We start from the raw sequence: 18,654 nt of genomic DNA, 5'->3' as shown, positions 1-18,654 counted from the left end.
CATTTAATTCTTCCAACAATATTCTGATATAGGCAGGTAGTATTATTCTCTACTGTTAACAGTTTTTGTTTTTTTTTTCTGAAAGTGTATTATTAAGTGTGACATTTTTCAGGTTGGTGACAATTTTTTAACCTTTTACATTTAAACAAAGTAATACTCATTTTCTTTTAAGTGACGTTTTTAATATTAAGAAAAAAGAATGATGAAGTAAAAAGAATACAGAGGCATGTTCAAGTTCAACAGCCGGATGTGGAAGTTCTAATTTTTTTTTTTTTAACTTGACAATGCAAACTTCTACTCTGTTTAAACTGGATTCTGAAAAGAAAAAAAGAGTCTACACCATTTCAAAGGGGATTATTTTAAATAAAAATGACCAAAAATATTCATAATTTTTGCAAATATCAAAACTTTCAATCTTCAAATTAAGATCTTTGAAAACAACATGAGGAATTTACTCTGAAATTTTTCAGAAAAAGGAAAAATATATAAAATTGATCAAATTGTTACCACAATTATTTAATCATTCTACACATGTTAATGAAAAAGTCTTATTTAATTGCATATTCAGTGGCAAAGGAAGCTATGGTGCACACAGCTGAACAAAAATCTCTTCCACAATGAATGGATGTGATGCATATGGTGTTTGATGACAAATCAGTGCACAAACTAGGTAATGATACCATAATATGCTGTCTAATCTGTCTTTCTCCATAACATTTAGAAAATGTTATTATGCAGTTATAGTCTAGCATAGATTTTTTGTGACAAGTTTATAAGCACAATGGCATTGTATAACATTTTTAGTTTATGTCACATGAAATATGGAAAGAATTTTAAGGAGTATTTATTGTGTTATTTAAAATTAATCTCACACAAAGCTGTATTTAAAGTATTGGGAAAGTGCACTGTTGATCAATATAAACAATACTGGTAAAACCGTAGGATCTGTGATTGGTGGAGAAATGGCTTTGACCAGAAAAACATGAAATCTTGATTGAGGCTATTAATCACTGTTTATACACCACAAAGCTTTGCACCAAACATAATTTGGCTTTTTCTCATTGGAGTATTGAAAACCTTAAGGAAAACTGTTACTTACATTAATGGAAGCTCACTGAATAGATGACTTTTGAAAAGATTTTTCTCAGAGATTGAAGCAAACTACTCACGGTCTAATACTGAAATTCACTGGTCGCTGCAAGTGAAAATAATAAGCAGCGTATATGAACCTGGGAAGGAGATGCTCATTTTCCTAGCTGAAAATATTTGGTAAATATTTTTTAGGACGAAAGTTACATAACAAAATTGGTGTATTTTTCTGATGTTTTCAGCATTCCTAACGACCTAAATTTGGAAAGACAAGGGAAAAGCCATACTCAATCTATGTCGAACATATCCAAAGCTTCCAAAAGGCATCGTTATTGTTATATTGGAAGCAAGATTTAAATACAATTGCCTATGACTTCTCAATATTGTTGTTACACACTGAAAAGAATATTATAAAGAAACTCTGTGAAAAGTAAAGTTTGTGACACTGTCACATCTCAGTTTACTATCTCAAAGTTACAACCAGTACTTTTTAGAGAAAAGGCTGAATGTGGAAAATATATCCAGCAGTAGCTTTCAAAAACATAATCGGTAATTGAGCTACACTCAGCGCTCAAAAAGAGAACTGAATTATTATGACATTTAACACAGAAAAATGATTATTTAACTTCATAATCATTATGGGGTAAGATGCTAGGTAGAAAGAAAGTAATGATATTATGCCATTCACAAAGATCTATTTGCATAAACTAGAACTTTCTACTTTGACCTAAAAATATAGGAAAGAAGTCAACTCAGCAGAGCAGTGACTACATGCATAATATTGTCTTTGTATGTTTCAAGCAAGGCCAATTGTCTCATTGAGAAAATTGTATCTAATTATTAATTTTATATTTATTTTGGAATTTTTTAATATTATATTTAAATATTAATAAAGTTATTTGGTGTTGACTATGTTTTTTAATTGATCAGTGTACTAAGTCTGATAATTTCATGAAATTTTGTTTCAGTTTTGTACACATGCACATACACAATAATGAGTCATGATGTGAAATGTGTTTCTTATATAGATTACCATTAGAAAGCTTGAAAAACACTACTTTAAAACTTGAGCTAATTGAAATAAAATATTTTGCTTATTGAAATAATAGAAAAAAACTGAGGTATAACTCACATGTAACATTCTATTTATTTTCATTCACTAAAATAAATCCCAGTTATAGGTATACCTTTTGTATTGTCGAGTTTAGCAATGACTTTTTGCTCTGCAACATTCCAAATGATCACTAAATTATCGGTACTGCCACTTGCAAACAGATCAGGGTTATGTGGACACCAAGAGATAGCTGTGATTGTTTTTTTATGTTCAGACATAATTGCGTGAAGTTTGAATTCATTATAACGGTGATCCAACTAAAAAATATATAAATAAAACATGTCAGTGCTTCTTTCTATGTAATACACTTTCCATTAATAATCACATTATTTTTAAAAAGCTACATACATGAAAATCAGTACACCTAATAACAAGATATGAACATAATTCAAGCCTTGGTCTATTTTCAAGTGAATTCAAATGTATTCAATTAGCTGAAAGAAATCATTTTTCAAAAAAATAAAAGAGAATTGAAATTAAACATACCAATTTGAAAAAGAAGTAACAATAAATGTTGTACATTTAAATATGCATAATAATTCAGAGACTTATTTTCCATAGCTCTCTCTATTTATGAGGGAAAAACACCTGGTTCTTAAAATATTTTTTCTGCAAATTTTTAACTTATATTTGAGTCAAAAAAATGTAGGTTAAATAAGCCAGTTGCTCATTACTACATGGTATCATTTGGACCTGTTTTATGTTATTGCTTTTTGGAAGGGTCATTATGTTGTGTTTTTATACGTAAGTGGACAAAAGGAATAGCCTAGTTTTCCTATTTCCTTTGTAAATGTGCCATTAATTAGTGGATCAATTCATCTTTCTATCACTTTTAACATGTTTGAGATGTATACGCTGTATATGTCATTTTGTTGAACCTGGTTTTTCCATTTAACACATAACCAACCTTTCACAGTTTTATATAAGAGTTTTTCAAATCATTATCATATTAACTATTAACTACACCAACCTTTCTTGAACCGTATACTTGCAGTAAAATCCTAACTGCTAACACGGCCTTCAACGCCCAGCATCATGAACCTCTGCTTTCGGGCCAGTCTCATTTGGTTTCATGCTCTTCCCTGGTCACTCCGACATCCTTGCTCCTCTAATACAGCAAAATCATTTCTGCTTTAGGGCTTATGCTTGCTGTTCCCTTGGCCTCGAATGCTCTCCTCACTGATTTGCTCATGGTTTTTCATTCTCCTGTTTGGGTCTCAGTTCAAAAACTCCACTTTAGAGAGGTGTTTTCTGACCACGGTAGCTAAATAAATTCATATTCCTCCCCAGAACCTGTCTCATGACTTTCACTATCTTTTTTTAAAACTGAGGTATAATTCACATATAACATTCTATTAGTTTCATGTGTACAACATAATAATTCAATATTTATACATATTGCAAAATAATCACCACAGTAAGTCTAGTTAACCCCCATCACCACACACAGTTGCAAATTTTTTTTGTGATACTTTTAAAATCAACTTTCTTAGCAACTTAAAATATACAATACAGTGTTGTTAATTATACTCACCATCCTGTACCTTACATCCCTATGATACATTTGGTTTATAGCTGGAAGTTTGTACATTTCAACCACCTTCACCAATTCTGCCCTCCCTCACTCCCCACCTCTGGCAGCCACCAATCTGTTCTCTGTATCTGTGAGCTTGGTGTTTTGTTTTGTGTTTCAGATTCCACAGAAGAGTGAGATCATTTGGTATTTGTTTTTATCTATCTGACTTATTTCAGTTAGTAGAATTCCTTCAAGGTTCCTCCATGTTGTCACAAGTGGCAAAACTTCCTCCTTTCTTTATGGCTGAATAATATCCGTGTGTGTGTGTGTGTGTGTACACATACCACATCTTCTTTATCCATTCATCACTGATGAACATGTAGGTTGCTTCCATGTCTTGGCTATTGTAAACAGTGCTGCAATGAACATGGAGGTGCATGTATCTTTTCAAGTTATTGTTTTGGTTTCCTTTGGATAAGTACCTAGAAGTGGAATTGCTGCATCATATGGTAGTTCTATTTTTAATTTTGGGGAAATTTTTCATACTGTTTTCCATAGTAGCTGCACCAATCTACATTCCCACCAACAGTGCACAAAGGTTCCTTTTTCTCCACATCCTCACCAACCCTTGTTATTGCTTGTCTCTTAAATAACAGCCATTCTAATAGGTGTGAGGTGATACCTCATTGTGGTTTTGATTTGCTTTCCCCTCATGATGAGTGAAGTTGAGTACCTTTTCATGTACCTGTTGGCCATCTGTATGCTTTCTTAGGAAAACTGTCTATTCAGGTCCTCTGAACATTTGGTTTTTTTCTGTTGAGTTGTATGAGTCCTTCACAGATTTTGGATATTAATCCCTTATCGTATATATGATTTGCAAATATTTTCTCCCATTCAGTAGGATGCCTTCTCATTTTGTTTCCTTTGCTGTGCAGAAACTACTTAGTCTGATGTACTCCTTCTTGTTGATTTTTGCTTTTGTTGCCTTTGCTTTTGGTGTCAATGACTATCTTATTATCTGTTTTACATCTTTATGGAACACATTTCTTCCTAAAGCTTGTATTTATTCATTTGTTTACTCATTTGTTTATTATCTCTCCCTGCCCCCATCCTTCCTAAGACTATGAATTCCGGGAGAAGAATTTGCCTGGTTTGTTCTAGTTGCATTCCTAGTGCCTAGGAATGCTTGGCCAATAGAAGAGATTCTGTTAATATTGTTGAAAGAATGAGCTGTTGTGCTATTGTTTAACATTTAAACAACTTTTAACTTTTGCTATCACAGAAAATGCTGTAGCAAATATCTCATATATAAAAATTTGACTAATGATCTAATTATTTCCTAAGGCGTTACCCTATATAACGCCTGTATTTTTTTTACTACTTGAACTTCATCTATTCCTGAACAACTCTTGGAGAAAATACTATTAAAGATGACTCAGTACCAATGGAGCTTTCATCTGATTAGTGTTACAACTATAGTGACTTTAAGTTGGGCTGTTTAAAGATATAAATGCATTTTCTGTACATTTAGGGATGCATAGGTTTGTAAGTTTTAAAGTATTCAGGGATTTAGGTTACCTATCGTAGATATTGTGAATGTGTCTAATGAACCTAATAGAAAAAAACTGCTATATAAGTTAGACAGGGCTTCCCTGGTGGCACAGTGGTTGAGAGTCCACCTGCCAATGCAGGGGACACGGGTTCGTGCCCCGGTCTGGGAAGATCCCACATGCCGCGGAGCGGCTGGGCCCGTGAGCCATGGCCACTGAGCCTGCGTGTCCGGAGCCTGTGCTCCGCAACGGGAGAGGCCACAGCAGTGAGAGGCCCGCGCACCGCAAAAAAGAAAGAAAGAAAGAAATATATATATAAGTTAGACACTCAGTGAAAGAGTCTATGAATACAAGGAATGTATGAAGAAGCCATTTTGCACATCAGTGATCTTCTCTGACTTTACAAATTATCCATATAGGATCTTAAGCACAATATAGAATAATGAACTATTTGTAGGAATTAATTCAGTAATACATTCTTTTTTTTTTTTTTTTTTTTTTTTTTTTTGCGGTACGCGGGCCTCTCACTGTTGTGGCCTCTCCCGTTGCAGAGCACAGGCTCTGGACACACAGGCTCAGCGGCCGTGGCTCACGGGCCCAGCCACTCTGCAGCATGTGGGATCTTCCCGGACCGGGGCACGAACCCGTGTCCCCTGCATCGGCAGGCGGACTCTCAACCACTGTGCCACCAGGGAAGCCCAGTAATACATTCTTATTATATTTTCAATTCAGTATTTTAAGACTGTACTCTTACAATGAGTTGGATCATAAATTACTCTACTTTTAGAGTAGTTAATATATTAGTGCATTACAATTCAATGGTTAAAGAAAAATGCTAGTGGCATGTACACATATCATATAACAGTTCAGAAAAATCTGAAATTACATCAGTGTCATCATACAGAGTGTTATGGACTCAGATTTTGTGCATTGACACTCGGTGTTATTTAATAAATATTCCCTCTAAAAAGAATCATAATATTTCATACAGCAAAATTTTCAAAGCACTTTAATTTAGATGTTCACATTTAAAATAATACTTATATGTTTAATTAGTGTCAATGTCACTATTTAATCGTGTCATTTTCAATGCATATTTTGAAACACAGCTTTTCAGCAAACTCTGTAATTAACTGTCACCTAAGTTTATTTGTATTAACTTCTAAATCAGGGTAATTTTTAGTTTTTTTTAGTCTTTAATAACACGCAAACTTTCTTCATAGGTTTTTTAGATTAATACTTTTAGCTTAATCTTCCTAAATACTCAAGTCATAAAATGTCATCATTAAACAAGATATATGCAAACATAAAAAAAATTAAGTTTTGCCTTCATCCACTTTCTTACCTCCCTGACTCCTTAGAGGAATAGTTTTCCCTGCCTGATAAATTCTTCTTCTTTAGGAGGAAGTAAAAGACAAGACAATAGGGACCAAAGATTAAGGGAGAAATTTCTTAAGAGGAAGCTTAGCAACACACACAGGGTGGTAAAGAGGTAGGTGGCAAAACAAAAGGGGCATTTAGAAGGTTTGCTCCTGTCTTCTGGGGAATGGGAAGTGAAAACAAAATGTGAGTTATATTGAAATTGCATTTTGATTGCTAGATATTTCCTCAATCTTGAGAAATGGACTACGTAAAATCTTAGCATTGTAGAAACTTAATTGATTTATAGATTAATGCTATTATTTCTTAAATTTTCAATAAACTACAACACTATTAGCAACTTAAAGGAATTTTTACTCCAGAATAAAGCAATAATTTTTTTTCACTCTTAACTGAAATGAGTTGGTATTTCAAGATAAAAAAAATTCAAGAAACATTTAATAAGTGGTTACTAAGTGCCAAAGAGTGTGCAGTAACTTGAGAATTCAAAGATGAGCAAGACTCATTTTGGTCAATGGAAGCATGTAGAGATGCAATCCATTCCATAAGGTCCTTCACTAGAAAGAGGAAAAAGCAGAATGTAGAAAAGAGCTTATACATTTGAGCTGACATATGAAAGACGAGAAAACGTCTCTGAACAGGCAATGTGGGCAAACTGAAAAATCAGTGCAAGCACAGGCAAGATACAAAAGAGTCTGAGTAGTTTTGGAAAAGGCAATGATCTCAGTGTCTGGAGCACAAGGTGACAGGGAGACGGAGACAGGAAGATCATGAAAGGATGTCATACGATGAGGTTGGATGCTAATATTAAGGAATGAAGAGTGACTGAAGATTGGAAATTTTAGATCTGCATTATAGATGATTGATTACACTGAAGGATAAATTAGAGGGAGTCAAGACAGAGGCAAAGAGAATATTAAGAAACTATTATAATAGTTTAGGTGAGAAGGATATGAAGAAGGGAATAAAAGGTAGAAAATACCAGAACCAGTCCTGGTTACCTAGGGTGTAGGACGTGAGTAGAAGAGGGAGTCAGTGATAACTCTCACATCTGTAATTTAGACTAATGGCTAGTGGGTGACACTGAAATACTGGCTCCAGGTTTAAGAAGAAAAACTGGACTTGGATTTATGATGCTTACGGCACCTCTATATGAAAAAATTCAGAAGGCCCTTGGCTGTGTAGACTGGGAACTGATAAGAGATGTCTGGATGGAGCCAGCACATGAAAAAAGGTAGTGATAAAGGTGTTTATCCCAAGACTATCTCAAAATATGTTACACCTGCACTATTTTTAATAGAAGGCTCTCTAAAGGACTACTCACTTCTTCAACTGATAAGACAATTTTCTCTTATCACATGTTACTGAGCAAGGTTTGAAATAAATGGACAAATGAATGCCATTTATTTATATGGGAATATAGTTTAAAAGAATGAAGAACTACTTGTTCACCGTTCATAAAACAGGACCTTTAATTCTTGAAGAAATTCTTTTTGATGAATAGCATCAAAATAGGATTACTAAATCAATTAAGAATTTGCTAATAATTTAATATTATGATATGAGCATTTTCTAAAAGCTTGACTGGTAAAACTAACATAGTATAAATAGTAACAAAATATACAATAAAATACCAATATCAATAAAGTTACAATATTAAGCTTTTCAAGTATTAATTAAATAGTAATTTTACCTGATAAAAGGAAAACTTGGAAAGAATCAGCATTCTTTTACCTGATAAATATAGATGGCCAGGGTAGCACAGTACGCAAACCTGTCTCCATTGGCAACGCACACATCTTTGTTCCACGGCTGACATCCAGCAGCCAGCAGTCCCACTTGTCTTACCTGGGACATGTTTGCCTTGAAAAACAAATTCAGAGGCATATCAGTCAATTCCATTCTTCAATAAACTTCCTCTTCTTTGTTTTACATCTGTTTTCTTCAATCCTTATCATCTTTACGCCCTGAAAAAATTTTCTACTATCAATCTCAGTGTATACTTTCAAAGAACAGGAGTTGAAATCTCCAAATGTCAACAAACATCAAGGCAGGTCATTTCAATTAAGAAAGCAAGAGATTATAAAATGAATGACAACTGACATTTGACCAAGGGTTGGTAATCCTACCAGGAGTGACAGGGACCAGAGTGAAATAGAAAGTGCATATCCTATCTAAAGGGTCTAGTACCACTGGAGAAGGTTACTCCATGTTGCCAGATTTCTGGAACTTCCCAAAGAAATGGAAATATCCAGATTTTGATGTAAACGTACCAATTTTTATACACTGGCAATTCCTTCAAGGCAGCAGATTCAAGTGTAAAACGCTGTGAGCCGATACAATATTGGGAAGATTGTCTCTCTGTCTCAGAACTTCACAGTCTTCACACTGACTCTACGGCCTCACAGAAACTATTCGAGGTACACGAGGCAGGAATACAAGCTGGGTTAACAGTAGTGTTCATTGTGAAGACAGGACAGAAGGAAGCTGGAAATCACAGAATAGAAATCGTTTATGTGGCAGGGCAGAGGATTTCAGAGTAAACGAGCCCAGAGTCAGTTGCGTTATAGCTCATTTACTTATAAAGCTACTTTCCTCTTTGTATCTTTTCTAGTTCATATTTCCACTTCCTGAAAATATCTCTTCTTTTTTCCTCTTCTCTTTCTTCTCCAATTTCTATCTTCATCCCATTAAATTCCTTTATCTGGGTGGAACTAGTGATATATTTCCCCCAAAAAGTAAATAGTTTGCAGTGAAAACTGGCATGATAAAAAAGCGGTGCTCCCAACCTTTCGGTGCTTCCAAGTATAAGAAACGGCTACAAATACCTGCTCTCTTCCTCCTCTAATGACTCCTAGCATTCTGGATAAATTTTAAAAATACACTTTTTTTCAATTAGTAATGTTAGGATAATATTACTTTTCATTGAAAATATACATTATTTCAACCACATGGGAATTAAAGAGGCTGTTATAGTTTATCCTTGGTATGCATGATTACTATTAATGTTTGTGTGTAAACAAATTTTGACTTTATTGGAAGTTGGAAAAGAAACATAAGGGAAAGATATTTAAATATACAGGCAAAATGGAGTCATTTAATTTTCACTTTCTTCTAACTCTGTTTTACTTTTTAAAAAATTAATAATCTTTATTTTTAGAGCAGTTTGAGGTTTATAGCAAAACTGAGTAGAAATTACAGAGATTTTCACTTGCCCCCCAGTTCCCCAACACGCACAAGTTCCGCCACTATCAACATCCCTACCAGATGGTACATTTGTTATAATGATGAACCTACCCTGACACATCATTACCATCCAAAGTCCAGAGTTTCCATTAGGGTTCACTCTTGGTGTTGTACATTCTACGGGTTTTGACAAATGCATAACGACATGCATCACCATTGTAGCATCATACAAAGTAGTTTCACGTAACCATTGATCTTTTTACTGTCTCCATAGCTTTGTCTTTTCCAGAATATAGCTGGAAATCATACAGTATGGTGTTTTTTCCAGATCGGTTTCTTACACTTAGTAATATGTATTCAGTGTCTTTTCGTGGCTTGATAGCTCATTTCTTCTTAGCACTGAATAACAGTCCATTGTTTTGATGTACCGTAGTTTATTGACCCATTCACTTATTGAAGGACATGTGGTTGTTTGCAAGTTTGGGCAATTATGAATAAAGCCACTATAAACATCTGTATGCAGGTTTTTGTCTGGACATAACTTTTCAATTCATTTAGGTAAATAAGAAGGAGTGGAAAAGGAAGAGATTGCTGGATCCTGGTAAGGGTATGTTTATTTTGTAACAAACTATCAAACTGTCTTCCAAAGCGTCTGCCCCATTTTGCATTCCCACCAGCAATGAGTGAGAGTTCCTGCTGCTGTACATCCTCACCATCCTTCGGTGTTGTCAGTGTTTTAGATGGGCCATTCGAATAGGCACGTAGTAGTATCTCACTGGTGTTTTAATTTGCAATTCCCTAATAACTTATGATGTTGGACATCTTTCCATAGCTTACATGTCATCTTCTTCAGTGAGGTGTCTTTTCAAGTCTTTTTCCCTTTTATTTTTATTGAAGTATAGTTGATTTACAATGTTGTGTTAGTTTCAGATGTACAGAAAAGTGATTCATATATATATGTATTATTTTTCATATTCTTTTCCATTTTAGGCTATTACAGGATATTGACTATAGTTCCCTGTGCTATACAGTAGGTCCTTGGGGGTTGTTTTTGTTTGTTTTCTGTTTGTTTGCGGTACGCGGGCCTCTCACTACTGTGGCCTCTCCCGTTGCGGAGCACAGGCTCTGGACGCGCAGGCTCAGCGGCCATGGCTCACGGGCCCAGCCGCTCCGCGGCATGTGGGATCTTCCCGGACCGGGGCACGAACCCGTGTCCCCTGCATCGGCAGGCGGACCCTCAACCACTGCTCCACCAGGGAAGCCCCCTTGGTTTTTTTTAATTGGGGTGTTTGTCTTTTCTTGTTGAATTTTAAGAGTTCTCCACATATTCTGGGTAACAGTTATTAGGTGGTCTTTGGCAAATATTTTCTCCGAGTCTGTGGCTTGTCTTCTTTTTCTCTTGACACTGTCTTTCACAGAGGAGAATATTTTAATTTAATAAAGTTTAGCATTCAATTATTTATTTCATGGATCATGCCTTTGGTGTTGAATCTAAAAATTCATGGCCATACCCAAGGTCATCTAGGTTTCTCTTATGTTATCTTCTAGGAGTTTAATAGTTTTATGTTTTACCTTTAGGGTCTAAAATCCATTTATGAAAGATGTAAGGTCTAGTCTAGATTAATTTTTTTGCATGTGGATGTCCAGTTCTAGCACCATTTGTTGAAAAGACTATCTTTTCTCCATTGTATTGCCTTTGATCCTTTGTTGAAGATCAGTTGATTATATTTATGTGGGTGTATTTACAGGCTCTCTATTCTGCTACACTGATCTATTTGTCTATTGTTTTATCAATACTACACTGTCTTATTACTGTAGCTTCACAGTAAGCCTTGAAGTTGGGTAGTGTCAGGCCACTGACTTTGTTGCTCTCGTTCAACACTGTGTTAGCTGTTTTGGGTCTTTTGCCTTTCCATATAAACTTTAGAATCAGTTTGTCAATAACCAAAAAAAATAACTTCCTGAGATTCTGGTTGGGATTTTATCACATCTATAGATCAAGTTTTAGCAATAAGGGACATCTTGACACTATTGATTCTTTCTATCCCTGAACATGGAATATCTCTCCGTTTATTTAGTTCTTTGATATCTGTTGTCTGAGTTTCATTGTTTTTCTCATATTGATCTTGTACATATTTTGTTAGATTTAAACCTCAGTATTTCATTTTTTGGGTGCTATTGTAAATGGTAATGTGTTTTAAATTTCAAATTACACTTGTTCATTGCTGGTACACAGGAAAGTGATTGACTTTTGTATATTAATCTTGTATTCTAAAATCTTGCTAAAATCACTATATTGGTATCAGGAGGTTTTTTTCTACGCAGACACTGAAGTCATCTGTGAACAAAGACAGTTTGATTTCTTCCATGCCAATCTGCATACCTTTTATTTCCTTTTCTTGTCCAGTTACATTACTTAGGACTTCAGTCCAGTGTTGAAAAGCAGTGGTGAGACCAGACATCCCTGCCTTGTTCCTGATCTTAGCAGGAGAACTTCAAGTTTCTCACCATTAAGTATGATGTTAGTTATAGGGTTTTTGTTCTTTATCAAGATGAGGAATAAATATGTTCTTTGTCAAGTTGAGGAAGTTTCCCTCTATTCCTAGGTTGCTGAGAGTTTTCATCATGAAGGAGTATTGGATTTTGTCAAATGACTTTCAGCATCTGTTGATACATAGGTCTATTCAGGTCTAGATACACGTCTACACAGATTGTCTATTTATTCTTGTGTGAGTGTCTTCAAAAAATAGGTCCGTTTCATCTAGGTTATCAAATTTGTGGGCATAGAATTATTGATAGTACTCCTTTATTATCCTTTTAATGTCCATAGGATCTGTAGTGATACCTCTTCTTTCACTACTAATATTAGTAATATATTTCTTCTCTTTTTTCTTCTTAAGTAGCCTGGCTAAAGGCTTATAAACTTTATTGATCTTTTCAAAGAAGCAGCTTTTAGTTTTGTTTTCTCTGTTGATTTTCTATTTTCAATTTCATTAATTTCTGCTCTAATTTTTATTATTTCTTTTATTCTGCTTACTTTGAATTCAATTTGCTCTTTTTTTTTCTAGTGTCCTAAGGCAGACTGGGCCTTTCCCTTCCCCCAGATAGGTTAGGTGCTGATATAATCTCTGCAGATCAGGCTCTGGTAAAATAGTTTCTCCTCATGGGCAGCCTTGTTAAGAAGAAGAGTGCTCTGACATATTTCAAAACAATTCCTTTTCCTCTCTCTTTGCCAGAAGCATGAAGGGATCTTTCTCTGACACATACTGTGAAAACTTGGTAAAGGTCCTGGAGGTAAAACTCAGAAAAGCCTGGAGGCCTCCTTATTACTCCCACCGCCTTCCCGAGTTTTTAACTCTCGGACTTGATATATGAGCCTCCAGCAATTCATCAATTACAGTTCAGGTTTTCCATTCTGGCTCTGGTTCCCACAGAGGTTTCTGCTGGTGGGTTTCTGCTCTGGTGCACTGTGATTCTCTGTATCTGCCTGTCTGTCTCTCCAATATGGGGCAGCGGTTTGCCTTGTGACCTCACTTCTCTTATGAATCTAAGAAAAGTTGTTGATTTTTCAGTTTTCATTCTTTTGTTTTGTTTTAGGCCAGAGTGAAGACTTCTGAGCTCCTACATGACAAATTGGAAACTAAAAGTCCCTCTGCTAACTCTTTATTTATTGAAAACAAATAAATTACTTCTAAATCCATGCCAATACTTTTTATTTTATCAGTTTATCCTGATTTACTTCTTTTTAGTTTCTAACTTCAGATAATATAAACATTTCAATATTGTCATACAATTTGGTATGCCTTCATACATTCCTAAGCAGCTTTTATAAGTCTTATAGTCCAACAACTTAAATCCTTCATAATTCAGAGTTGAATAACTTGTCTAAACCAGCCATTAAAATAATAAACAGGAAAAAACAAAATGGCAGCTTCTTAAAAAAATTAGGATTTTGAATGAGGTATTAAAAACTCATGCATCATTAAACATATGAATACTATTGCATCTATAATTCTGAATTATGTATTTAAACTGCTAGTATTTGAAACTTCTATATTATTTTTCTCAAAAGTATCATAAAATATATATATATAATATTATGTAGCCTTTATTAAGCGATATCTACAGTTACCAAGGAGATAAAAAGAAATGTCCAGAAGCTTTTGATATCATTGTGGCCAGCATGAATGGTTACACAATTAGTGATTCTGCATTACTAAAAATAGAAAACGTTCAACTGAAGGTCCATTTCAAAATACATGTTTATATTTTAAATATAAATCCTACAAATATGTCACATATATAGGAAATCAAATATATTTTGACTGTATGTGACAGGTAGTTTTATATTTCAGGTAAATACTACGTACCCTTTTATCTTTAGTTAAGAATATGTTTCATTCTTATGTGAACCGCCTAAGAATTTCCATGTCCATTCTAAAGATTTGCTATTTCAGAAAACATCGTCTTTTTGGCCCAGAAACAATATACACACTTTAAAGATAAAGTACTAAACCTTGCAGTTCACTGAATAATGCAGATTTACAAAGGATTCAGGAAGAAAGTCTGAGCATTGTGTCACCTCACATGCAACTGACAGTGTCAGTAGCCTGGCAACTACAGCCCTACAGAGATATTATTTTCATTTTTTTAACCTAAATTCTATTCTTGGTTTCAATCTTATATTATATGGAATACACAATACATACATTATAATTACACTGAAGTGTAAGTGTATGAAATGTAAAAAAGCAAGTTATAAGAGTATATTTGCATTAGATTTGTATAACAATAAAGCTCACCTCTGAATATGCAAGATTATATGACATAAGCATGAAATTTAAATATGGCTAGAGTTACAATACTGCCAAAAATAAAATTATAAAACTAAGTTAAAATCAAGTTCATATACATGTGCTGTGTGTGTAGAAATATATACATATGCCATAAATATTAATTATATCAAGTATAAAGGCCACTTCAGTGATCTAAAGATAAAACTCATACTTGTACGTGATTTTTTTCAAACACTACATTTCTAAATTATAATTTTTAGCTCAAAAACCAACTTATCTTTTCCAGTAAGCATTAAAAATATAACTATGGAAAAATCTGGTGTTCTGAATGCTAATTATATAGGGTATATGTGCACATATATATTATCTGAAAATTTTTAAGCTGGAATTTTAGAAGAAATTAAATAATCATGTTTCAATTTTCATTATTTAGAATAAGCTGTTTCATTGTCATCTAAGTCTGTATAAGAACTGATCAAAACTTGAGCCAAGAAAAGCTTAAACTCATGAAGAGGATATGGTAATTTTAGGGTTGGACTATATCTATATATGAGACTAGTTATTCTTTTAATATGTCTCGGAACAAGGAATTCACTTATAAAGGCCATAGTTTATTAAAGTGCAGATTGGGGTTATGGTGGAGGGAAGGATTTTGAATCCTCATAATCTCCATGAGCTGCCTCAAAATCACTAAAAAGAGACACACAATTTTAGCAAAATGCATTTTCTTAAAATCAGTCACCCCCTCCCTCCAAATTAGATTGTCATCCCTTTCCTTTCCCATAGAGGAATATATGCAGTACACCTGAAAAAAAAAAGCCTTCTGGGGGCTTCCCTGGTGGCGCAGTGGTTGAGAGTCCGCCTGCCGATGCAGGGGACACGGGTTCGTGCCCTGGTCTGGGAAGATCCCACATGCCGCAGAGTGGCTAGGCCCATGAGCCATGGCTGCTGAGCCTGCGCGTCCAGAGCAATTGCTCCGCAATGGGAGAGGCCACAACAATGAGAGGCCCGCGTACCGCAAAAAAAAAAAAAAAAAAAAAAAAGCCTTCTGTTTGAACATCAGAAATGCACTGTTATTACATTTTAAGTGCACACACACAATATAAAAAAGGACGCTGGCATTATAGTGTGTGCATGCGTGTCTGTGTGTGTGTGTGTGTGTGCAGCGCAACTTCAAATACAGCTATTAAACTCATAAGCTGAAATATTTCTATCATTATGGTTAAGGCTGGAATTCAGGATGATGAGCTAGCCAGTAATTCTCAACCTCCCTTCTGAAGAATGCTTTAGGATCCATACCATGAGGGTTATTCTCCAGAGTTAGCTATTTACTGGCTCCAGAGATGTTTACCAGCTGGTTTCACAGCTGGAAAAAAAAAAATCTGAAGAAAAAAACCCAAGAGGCTTAAACTGCTGAGGATTTACAACTAAAAAGATAATCTAAAAGAAGTAAAATGCTGAGAAAATATCTTTGATTGATGTGATTAGAATAGTACCCTGAAGAAGTAAGGAGGAAGGAAGAAAAATTAAGTGCTGCATGTCTTTAGTAGTATATGCCCTCAAACAACAATTGTGAAAAAGCTGGTAAAACTACATAAAGATATTCTGGCTCTTTTGTTCCACTCATTAATGAAAAGAAAAATCCAAAAATCTCCTTCATTTAAATAATTAAGAAATCCTTCATTTAAAAGGTGAACATAATCAAAGAGAAATCTTATGTTATTCTAAACTAAATCCATTTTGATAAGGTGCATTTAAAGATGGCAGTTTTCTGCTATCGCAGTAGAAATAGATCAGAATAGCTATGCTACCCGAAAGTTGCCATAGTAACAATGCAAATCCCTTTGAAGCATAATTAATTGCCTAAAAATTTACCAAATGGAACATGGCACTCTTCTTCAGAACACTTTTTCATTTTCTTTTACAATATTATTAAAATACATGGTATTATCATACATATTTCTATCATAAAATTATGTAAAATTACTTTCTTGAAATTATTGGTATTTTCATACATTAATCTCATTAGAAAGAATCCTATTTTATCTTTAAAGCCTAAAGACAATCTGAACACATTAAGAATTCATCTGAAATCAGGAAAGAAAAAAACACCTTTTCTTCAATAAATGACTATCCTTATATATTTTCTTACCTCTGCTTTTAAGTCTATCACATAAGTATCCTATTTACCCTCAGAATCCTGCAATGCAAAAATGTCCACAATATAAATGACACAGAAATACAGCTGCATGAGAAATAAAGCAGAAAAAAATCACAGAAAATGATAATTACAACGTAAATATATCTTACTCTTTGTAGTCCTTCATACCAATCATCTTGCTCAAACCAATGTGAAATGTAAGTCATCCAAGCCATAGAATGTTTCTACTTTAATCAAGGCAATTGGAAACCGGCTTCAGAATAGTCAGCACCTAAAGTAATAACAAGGTGTTTCAACCAAATGGGTTTACCAAACTCTGCCTTATGAAATGTAGTTCAATACAAGAAACTAGAAGTACATACACATTGCAGCTTGAAATAGTTTTAATAATTTATAAATAACAGTGTCTGTAAAAATAATGCTAAAGCAGAAAATGTAAGCCTATAGTCAAATAAGAAATAAATCAAATGATAAGTATGTTGTTGTACTAGAGAATGCTATGTCAAATATTTCATTAGCCCCTCACTTTTCATTGTTCTGGCATAGAAACACATGTATGACACATAAATATCACTGCAGCTAGTTGAGAACATCTTTATCTCACTCTAAAAATATACCAAATGGGACATGGTACCCTTCAGAATTCCTCTTCTTCCTTATTCTCTAGAAATATTTTCAAGAATATCTGCTTGAAGCCCCAGGTCAATTGGGAATAGGCTTCCACAGGAAGCTCCAGGACTCGTACACTCTGGTGCTCAATTTGTTTCCATCTTGCTGACGTCCCTGAATCTGGACCACGCTTTCTGTCCTGCCCTTGGGTTCCCACAGAGCCCCTGGTTCCTGGCTAACTGCTCAGAATTTGCATCTCCTGCAGGGTCCCACCCTCTGGACTGGTGGTCCTTCCTTGCTGTCTCTCTTGTCATTGTCTATCCTATTCTGAGTTAGAGATCTGTGTCTGTGTCCTGCCTTACGCTTTTTTACCCCGCCCTGGACCTATATCTAGCGCCTACCCAGGGTATATCTAACTACCTTGCCACCATTTCAGTGGTTGCAGTCTCTCATGCCAAGCCCTTAAACTCCATTTTAAAGTACCTACTGTACCTACATCCCGCAGCCTTGTATCTGGTAATCTCAATATGAACATCGGTAAAGCCAAGCTTATCCCTTTCGGGTGATAAGAATCCCTTTCTACTGCCCCCAATAGTCTTTCATTTGCCCTGCATTCCCTGTTCCAGTGACCAAAACTATACTCGACAGTAACCCGAAGTAAGAACATGGAGCCATCTTTGATTCTTTCACCACTTTCCCCTCCACCTCCCGCTACATTTGATCACCAAGTCTTAACAACTACCTTTAACATGTCTCTTCAAAAGCCCCTTCCCTCCATCCCTAATGCCACCGTCTTGTACCAACTAATGAAATACTTTACTTACTAACCTCCCCGCTTTCACTGCAATTCCTAAACATGTTCTATACCAGCATGGCTTTATGCCTTTAAGTTGTTGTGAAATGCTTTCGCCTGAGCTGTCTTACCTCTTGCCTTTTTTTGTGACTAATGAGCTGTATCATATTTATCAAGACCCAACTTAATGTCCCTCTTCTTTGAAGCCTTTCACAAATGCACCAAATCCCTCATCTGTATGCCTCTAAGTCTATATTTGTGTGCACTGGAGAGTGATTATTTGCAGAGACAAAAATTGTGAGTTGCCCAAGACAAAGGAACATGTTTTATTCATATTTGTATAGAAGGTACAAAATGTTTGTTGAGTGAATTGACACACGCTAGAAGGGTTTGTCAACTAGTGGTAGTTCACATGAACCGAAGGGGTGTGTGTGTGTGTGTGTGTGTATATATATATATA

General features: G+C 35.0%; 1 protein-coding gene across 7 annotated transcripts in view; it reads right to left on the bottom strand.

The window, feature by feature from the left end:
- WDR17 (WD repeat domain 17) overlaps positions 1 to 17,007 on the bottom strand; it is a gene marked incomplete at both ends in the record, with an annotated part of 66,827 nt that extends 49,820 nt beyond the window's left edge. For 3 of the 7 annotated variants that reach the window (XM_079726687.1, XM_079726688.1, XM_079726689.1), the window contains 3 exons: positions 2,277 to 2,460; positions 8,384 to 8,512; positions 16,942 to 17,007. In XM_079726687.1, the coding sequence (XP_079582813.1) occupies positions 2,277 to 2,460; positions 8,384 to 8,512; positions 16,942 to 17,007 (379 nt within the window). Of the gene's footprint in view, positions 1 to 2,249; positions 2,461 to 8,383; positions 8,513 to 16,941 lie in introns of those variants that run through there. The other 4 variants (XM_079726690.1, XM_079726691.1, XM_079726686.1 and 1 more) reach the window with 3 other exon arrangements.
- Positions 17,008 to 18,654: the final 1,647 nt, after the last annotated feature.

This window comes from Hyperoodon ampullatus (genome assembly GCF_949752795.1).
Source record: "Hyperoodon ampullatus genome assembly, chromosome: 20".
Taxonomy (NCBI): domain Eukaryota; kingdom Metazoa; phylum Chordata; class Mammalia; order Artiodactyla; family Ziphiidae; genus Hyperoodon; species Hyperoodon ampullatus.
This window is presented reverse-complemented; position numbering and strand designations above follow the sequence as displayed.